The sequence below is a fragment of the Halyomorpha halys genome, unplaced genomic scaffold, assembly GCF_000696795.3.
Source record: "Halyomorpha halys isolate HHAL.00 unplaced genomic scaffold, Hhal_1.1 Scaffold108.1, whole genome shotgun sequence".
Classification (NCBI taxonomy): domain Eukaryota; kingdom Metazoa; phylum Arthropoda; class Insecta; order Hemiptera; family Pentatomidae; genus Halyomorpha; species Halyomorpha halys.
This window is the reverse complement of record NW_027112950.1, coordinates 2,086,068-2,095,345: the sequence shown is the minus strand read 5'-3', so window position 1 is coordinate 2,095,345 and position 9,278 is coordinate 2,086,068. Positions and strand designations below refer to the sequence as shown.

Sequence of the window (9,278 nt, the reverse complement as noted above, 5' to 3'; positions counted from 1 at the left end):
AGAGAGAGAGAGAGAGAGAGAGAGAGAGAGAGAGGTTTCATTTATTTTCAACAAAAATTCTGAGATAACTAATATAATTAAGTTATAATGTAAGTTATAATAGGAATAATGCAGTCTAATAAAGGTTCTTTCCACATTAATTTTAAAAATGAGTATATGACAAATAATTGTGCTTATTGAATCTCACCTTTTTTAATCGATGGCTCAACATATATCCATCATATCCTTTCAAAGGCGTGGTTGTAATCTGTGGAAATGTCAGTTCAACAATGAAACCTTCCTAATTATATGTTTCTAGAATGAAATCATCTGTCAAATAAGTTCATTATTATTTTTCTTTTTTTTTTGGGGGGGGGGGGAGGTCAATAAAATCTGAGTTAAAAATATATAATAAATTAAAAATAATTATAATTGGAAGATTTAGCATAATTTAGTTAAAAATGATTAAAATAAAAATATCCCATAATATGATTTGTTGTATAATTAATTATATTTTTAGTAAAATTTGATGAAGAGTTGATGACAGCCAATGCATTTGTCTTTTTCTTGGCTGGATATGATACCACTGCAACCACCATCAGTTTTATGCTTTTTGAGCTTGCTCAAAATAGTGAAATTCAGGAGCAAGTTTATAATGAGATACAAGAGAAAATAAAAAAATACAATGGTGTACCAACTTATGAAGCAGTAAAAGAAATGGCGTTCCTTGACAAAGTATTATCAGGTTAGTGATTAACTTTAGTAATTTTAATCATTTTAATTATATAACTTAGACAAGTATCCCTATTTCATTTAATTAAATATATCAAATTCTCTCGTGGTATGAAAGATTGAGATTTATAGTTTGGGTGCTTATATTTTTAGTTTAGTTCATAATTTACAGAAGATAAAGAATTTATAATTAAAAATTGTATTGTTCTGTTTGAAATCGTTTTTCTATTTCCCATTAAATCAATGAGAAGAATCAGAAAACAAAAATTGTTAATTTCTTCAGTTGAAAAAAATTAGGCCCTTATAAAAACACCATATTGAGTAAAGAGGGTTTAGAAATTTTTTTATATTTCACGGCTACAGAGGGCTTATTGTACACCGTCCCTCCTCTGCTCAATGCAGGCCAATTGCCTTTGCGAATCTGGACACTGTGCAAGGATCCACTGTCTCGCAAAGTTTGGGGTCCAAGCTATGATCTTTACCGAAGAGGAGGATCTGAATCACATCTATAAATGATGTGGTAGGCAGTCTCATCATCCTTTCTCCTTTCTACAGAACCTGTAGAAAAGGGACTCAATCAATCTCATTTTATAGAGATGATTATTCAGCTGACAGTGTTCCGTGTATAGACCTGTCACCCATCTTAAAATACTCAACCTGTCATCTTAATATAGACAACCTGACCTACCTAATTGGTGTACATAAACCACCGGCACTGGATTGTACCAAAGCAATCCCAAGATCTGAAGCCAATTACGACCAGGCTTGGGATAGGTTATTTCAAAGGTACGGTGACCAGAGAAGTTTGTCCTCAGCCTACATCAACAAGTTTATTAATGCCAAACCTATTTGGCATCGAGCGGGTCTCAATCGAAGCATTAGAAAATTTAACTTCTAATGTATTGGTAGCAGTGGACAGCTTTAGATATCTAGTAATCAAAGATAGAGAAGATTACTTATTATTTGAAATTATATTTAGATATCTAGATCAACCCTTACGTCAAGAGTTCGAGAGGGAGCATTCTGACAAAGTACACTATCTTATGTGGATCTGAGGTCCTTTATTGAAGGCAAACTCCAACAACTGACACGATCATCATTAGATACCACCTACCAGTCCAACTATGTAGAGCGCATTCATGCTGCATCACCTAGACCAAAGCGCAATCAATCTGGTCGTTGAACAGAGTTACCTCACTGCATGTGGTGATCTAATTCCCTTTTTCCCTACTTCTGTGGGATTTCCTCCCACTACTTTAACGCCCTGTTGATAAGACTGATAATTTAACATATGTTAATTTAACATATGTTTCTTTTATACTTTACTTTGTTGGTTACAATTTATGTCAGATTTATTCTGTTAATAAAAACCTATCTTTGGGTAAAACTTTCGTTTATCATTCACAACACTGCACACCATGAATTCACCAACCAGCACCACAAAATCACCTCAGGGATTCCAATGTTTCATTTGTAAAGAAGATCATCTAATAAAGGAATGCCCTAAATTTCATTCTGCTTCTCCAATTAATAGATTAAACATGTTAATGACTTGGCCAGGATGCAGAAATTGCTTATGTCTCAAACATAAAACTCGACAGTGCACATCCGTCTTCACCTGCAGACAATGTAATGGAAGGCATCATTCCATGCTCCACCTATCTACTCCTACACCTGAAGGTAACCCACGTGTAGAATCCATTTCAACTTCATCTACCAATGAAAAGAACCCAGCTGTAGCCTTGGCTAGTACGAATTCATCTGCTTATAAAGTACTGTCGGGAACTGCATTAGCAAAAATAAAGGACCACAGAGGTGTGTTCAAGACATCTGTTTGGTGATGGACTCAGGAAGCCAAAACTCCTACATCACATCTGATTGTGCCAAACGTGATGACGATAAGTTGATGAACTTACACCTGAAAGACTGACTGTCTGCTCTGATGCAATTAGAGTGTTTTTTGACACTTCTGCCAAAACATCAAATGGTTCATTGAATGATAAGTTGCTGACCGGGCAACAACTCCAGAATGATATAGTGGATATCATTGTTCGATTTCGAAGGCACTCAGTTGTATTCACCACTGATGTGGTAAAAATGTTTCGTCAGGTATTGATTCGTCCCTCGGATCGAGCTTACCAACAGATACTTTAGAGACTCAGCCCTGATGCACCAGTGGATACCTACGAACTTAAAACCATCGCATATGGCTTGAAGTCATACCCATACCAATCCATGCGGGTCATTCATCAATTGATTGAGTGCAAGGGAGAACGATACCCTGAGGCATCGTCTGCACTCATAAATGACGTATATGTTGATGACATTGTTACCAGTTCTAACAACATCGCAATCACCATAGCCCTATAATGAGTGCGTACCATTCTATCTACAATAGCCAGGTTGTATGATCCACTTGGATTTTTAGTACAGATTATTTTCTATGAGAAATTGATTCTACAGGAGATCTGGAAGCTGCGTTGTGGATAAAATGAACAGATACGTGATTATATTCAATCAAGATGGTGGAGCTTTGTGTAGGATCAACCATCATTACAGGATCTTAATATCTATCGCTACCTAGGTGATACAAGACATAAACAGTGCTGTATGATAGGATTTTGTGACGCGTTGGAGTGTGGTTATTGAGCTGCTGTATACCTTTGCACCAACGAGTGAGCTAGTTTGATCAAGGCCAAAACTAAGCTTGCACGGATGAAGCCTACGATCATGCCTCACCTAGAGTTATGTAGAGCTGTATTATTGACACGTCTGATTGCTTCCATAAAACTGTTGTCATTCACTTTAAAGGATTACGAGGTTCATCTTTTTACTGATTCAATGGTGGTTTTGGCATGGTCATCCTCACTACTCCACACCTTGACAAACCTTAGTCGCTCATCGAATAGTCAGTATCCTCGAGACCGCTGAGACATCGTGGTGGAGGCATGTGTCTTCTCGAGACAACCCAGATCCAGAGGATTAGAACCAACACAACTCGTTGATCATGCATTATGGTGGGCGAGACCCGAATGGATATCACTACATCATCAATAGCCGGTTGCTACACCACAAATGGAAAACTTTCTAAGTTGTGAATATTCACAAGAGATCAAACCTACTTTTACCATCTTATGACCACTTTTAATGTATCTAAATTAATAGCTTGGACAGAAAACTTCTCTAATTATAACAGGCTCATTAGGTCTTTTGCCTATGCTTTAAGAATTATCCGCATATGGAGAAGTCAACATACCTCGACAGCATTTTCTGAGATCACAGCGACTGAATTTGATTCTGTGCTCATGAAGATAGTAACATTCGTCCAGGAACACTATTATCCTGAGGCATACAAGCAACCAGTTCACCTCTCTAATCGGCTACTGCACCTTGGAATTTTCCTGGATGAATGGGGAGTTTTGAGAGTGGGAGACAGATTGGACAATTCTCACCTTGTCTATGATCAAAGGCATCCAATTCTTCTACCATGTGAGGCGCTCTTTAGTGTATCTCTGGTAAAGTACTATCATCAGACATCGCTTCTTACTGGTTGCACTGCCCTTCAGACTGTTCTCCAAAGAAGATTCATAATTATCTCCCTATGCAAACTTTGCCGCAAGGTAAAAAGATTATGTCTAACATGCAGAAGACTCTCCAAACCTACTTCACTCCCTTTGATGGATAATTTACCACCAACCAGGTTTTCTGAAAGCAATACCTTTCATATTGCAGTCGTTAATTTTGCAGGACCATTTTCAGCACATGAAAGTTCAAGAAGAAGGTCACCATCAAGGTGTACATGTGTTTATTTATCTGCCTCTCAACCAAGGCAGTCCATCTTGAGTTGGCACATGGTCTATGTACCGAAGCATTCATTGATGTTTTCGACAGATTTGTAGCTAGACGAGGTCGTCCATCTAGAAGGTTATCTGATTGTGGCACAAATTTTGTTGGCACCGCTAACTATTAACAAGAGCTGACTGATTGGCTGAACTCTGAATATACCAAGGAAGATCTCACCTGCCATGGCACTCAGTTTGGTGTAAACTGGGATTCATAAATAGAACAGTGCTTATCTTACCTTATTACAGTAAAGCAGTGAATCCTTTATTTCAAGTTACCATTTATCTGTTTTCACCCTCTACCAAACACAATAGTTAATACCCAGATTAATTATCCGAAGAACCCAGCTTATTCTGGGTATAGTGTAAGGGTGTCTCTAGGACAACCAGGCTGTGGCCCCAATAGATATAGTATTGCTAACCTTGCTTAGGTTTGGGTTGATTTAATGTTGACATGGTGTAATTTAAATAAATATTTAATATATATTTCATAAAATTTTATTAATTTGAATTAAACATTTTTTCTATGTTATCTTAATTCATTTGAACAAAAAAAATATTTTAAAGTAGAGATAAGGCAGAATATTTTTATGAACAAAGAAAAAATTTAAAATTATTATTTATGTCACAGACTAACTACTAGAGTGATATTATGGTGGTAGAAATCACACAAACTCACAAAAAAGTTGTTAACTATTTTTATTAACAATAACATTTACACAAAACACAGCTCATGATTGATTGACTAGCTTATTCATCCTTACAGCTCCAGTGTCACCAATCTAATCGAATTTTTACAGTTACAAAAAATAATCCTTATTATTTAAATAAATCATACTACATTTCATTAAACATTACCTTTAAACATGGCAAATATAAAAGCAAATAAAATGTCCTTATTAACTGGGCAGAAGGGTGTAGCCCCCACACAAAATAAATATTTAAGAATGACATGATTGAAGAATTGATGATAACCAGAAATAATAATTATTAATTTAAATAAGATAAGAATTATCAAAACTTATTAAGTAAAACAACTTTATTTAATAATGATATTTAATGACGACTAAATCATACTAGTGCATCAAAATTGAACTACATTAATTATAGATTTAACAAGTATATTAAAAATTGAAAATTTAATCAAGTAATGACCAAATTTATGCATTCAGAAACACTACGAATGTATCCACCAGCTTCAGCAATCGTCCGAGAAGCCAGGTCACCCTATCATGTTCCCGACAGTTCTCTAGTCCTACCAAAAGGGTCTATGGTTTTTATTCCGATCTATTCTCTGCAACATGATGCTAAATATTACCCGGAACCAGATAAATTTGATCCCACTAGGTTTGACGATGAAGATAGAATAATAAAAGGAACATACCTACCATTCGGGGATGGACCAAGGATCTGCATAGGTATACAGTTTAAACTAACTAAATTAAGAAAAATTGTCAGAGTATTGAATTACAAGTAATCAGCTAATTCCCCCCCCCTTTAAATTCCTTTAATCATTATAATGATTAAATTCATTATAATGATTAAGTTCATTTACAATGAACAAACATATGTATTATATCTGAATGATTTTCCATAAAAGTGAGATATGTGTTTAAGTGAGATTCTAATTAAGGTATTTTTTAGTTTATTTGGCAGAATTCAGTTGGTTTTGCCATTTATTTAAAACAAAATCTCACAAATTATTATCTACTTTTTTGACAGAAATTTCTATACAAAAATAAATACATTGATATCATTGTATTTACTGAATATCATGGATTTTGTGGAATATCATGAGGTAAATCGGTTTGAAGCTTTTATAATCGTTCTTTGCAAAAGATCTCTTTCTTTAATTTTAGAATATAATTAACAATGATTATTATTATATGAATAATCTATCAATAACTCTCTAATGGACTGAGAAATTCCTCCCTAAAGATCGAAAATTGTTGTACATTCATTGAATCTATGCAATAATATTTTAATATTATAATGAAATTTCTTATATTTCAAAACATTTATGTAGGAATTTTTCATTTTAAAATAGAGTTAAGATTTATTTTGTTTTTCTTCCTAGTGACACATACGTTGATTATTCTGTGATAAATACAAAAATCACAGGAAGTATTAATTAAATTAATTACTATCATCAGATGATAAAAGCTTTTAAAAAATGCCCAAAAACATTATACTTATTTTTAATGTAAGAAAACATGATAATTTTGTGTAACTTTATTTTTTTTTCCTATTTTGCAGGGCAGAGATTAGCTAAAGTTGAAGTTAAAGTTGCAGTAATAAAAATCTTGATGACCTATAAACTTTCAGTCAACGAACAAACAATAAGACCCCTTAAGTACCACCCAAAGACTTTGTTTTTGACACCTATCGGAGGGTTATGGCTTAACCTTACACGAAGAATTTAATATAATTCTTCTTAAATACATGCTTTACCAAAGACAAGTAATTTGTAAATGACTGTAAAGTAATATATGTAACAATGAAAATAACATAGTTTTATATGTTAATTGTCTATAATCAATTAAGTATTATTTTGATATTATTCATACTATTTAGAATGTTAGTGAGTTATATACATTATGTTCCTAAATAAATCTTTTTTAATAAATAATGATGTTTTTTCTGTAATAAGTGAAAAACATTGGTCCCTGTTATGTACTTTTTTCCTAAATAATATTTAACCCAAATTATTATTCATTATTAATATTTTTTTAAACTTGCAATTTTTGCTTGTTAAAAATTCCTATTCCTTTTGCTGAGGTAGAAACCTAGAATACATGTGAGATATAGAATAATAATGAGATCAAGCTGGATTGAAACATTTTTGTCGATATATTCATTTATCAAATGTACACTTATTAGATATTTACATTTTACACAATTATATACTTTTACTATTTACTTTTCTGAGTAAATAGTTATTTTTTATATGTAAATAAATAATTTTTAGTATGTTTTATGTTATGGATCATTTCAGTATAGTTTAATTGTTTTATTAAACCAAAAAGCAAGCTAACCAATTTTCATCAGTAAAATTATGCAGTCACAAAAGATATCGTTCAAAGCCAAGATGGCGGCGCGTGTCCAAGGCAAAAGTCGGTAAAATGGCAACCATAACGAGCAGATTCAAATATATTAATTTTCCCATTAAGATTGGTAATTACAGCACATTAAATAAAAACTAGAAATTGATAATAAATGCTAAAGAATAATATTCATATGAAATTCACATGTAGAAACTCAAAACTGTTGTGCTAAAATCAATGTTAACAACGAACATCTTGACCAGTTTCGCCTCTGACTTCATAGAGTGAAGTCCTTTCTAGCATGTGTGCACCCTATTAGACATTTTTGGTTTTTTGTTATTTCCATCCTTTCATGGATAAGTTTTTGTTATTTTTATTTATAAAATGAAATCAGGCGATGAATCAAACATTTCGCACGATTTATCCCAAAATCTCAAACATATTACCGCTAATAAATCTGATGTAGACTTACAATCAAATTGGGAAAAAAGAAATTTTGAAGGCACCGATTCAAATCAGTCCCAGTCATCCGTTGAAAAAATGGGTAAGTATTAACATAAAATTACTCCTTTAAAAGCTAGGGTGGGCGGCTCATTTAACATGTTATCAGAAATCGACCTTTCCTCAGCAACACCAAGTACCAGCAATAACAATATTAACCGAGGACCTGATAGCTGAGCGGGCTAGGGTGAGGGTCCCAAAGCGCTTGGTTCAGAAGGTTCGATTCCGACCTGGGCTGGTCAATATTTATTTCGCGGCGGCCCGAGAAATGAACCTTGACATTCCCAGTCTGGGGCTGTATAGGTCCTCATTGGAAGACTCGTGCCAAAAAAAAAATAAAACAATACTAACCCGAATGCTCAGCCCAATACAATAAAAATACCTCCGTATTTCTACATAACGCTAATAATTACAGGCTACTGTTTAACGACTTGAATGCATTGTGGATCGGACCATTTACTACCCATCTAATCGGTATCAATACGAAAATTATATTAGCAAATATCGAAGATTACAGAACTATAAATAAGTACTATGATGAAGAAAAAATCGAGTACCATACATTTTCAATGGATAAAAATAAATATTTGCACGTAGTGATTAGGAAGGTTTCCTATAGTAAAACCGAAGACGAATTAAAGGCCGAGTTAGACTCAAAACAATTCGAAGTTGCCTATGTATCCAAAATACTAAATAAAGATAAAAAAAAAAAAAAAAAAAAACTCCAGCCTGTTCAGTATCTCTTATAAATAACGAAAAGGCCAAAGATATTTTCAATCTTAAACATTTATTTTCTGCCCCAATTATAGTAGAACCGAAAAACACTGACGTTTCTATGGGTACTAACAGCCAAAGTTATGGTAAAAAGAACTTTTGTCATTTTGAACCGAGGTGCAAGGTAAACACCATTTCACAAAATGGTCGTCAAAATTTACGGATACACCATTTTGTGTAAATTGCGAACTAGCTCATGCGGCTAATTACAAGGGATGTAAATATTATTAAATCCTTAAAAATAAAAAAAAACTCACCTTCAGAACCAAATATTCGTAAATCTGAGACTGATTTAAGCAGGCCAGCCACGAAAATCACTTCAAAAACTCATATGTTGATGTTGTTAGATCAATATCATGATATGTATGAGAGGTACCAGCTGGAGTTTTTTTAACTTAAAATAATT

At 33.6% G+C, this 9,278-nt stretch overlaps 1 protein-coding gene across 1 annotated transcript in view; it reads left to right on the top strand.

Moving 5' to 3' along the window:
* The window catches only part of LOC106677804 (probable cytochrome P450 6a13), a gene marked incomplete at its 5' end in the record, with an annotated part of 7,813 nt that extends 631 nt beyond the window's left edge, over positions 1 to 7,182 (top strand). The window contains 3 exon segments of the mRNA XM_014415939.1: positions 500 to 724; positions 5,726 to 5,971; positions 6,810 to 7,182. Of these exon segments, the coding sequence (XP_014271425.1) occupies positions 500 to 724; positions 5,726 to 5,971; positions 6,810 to 6,976 (638 nt within the window).
* Between the last annotated feature and the right edge of the window lie 2,096 nt (positions 7,183 to 9,278).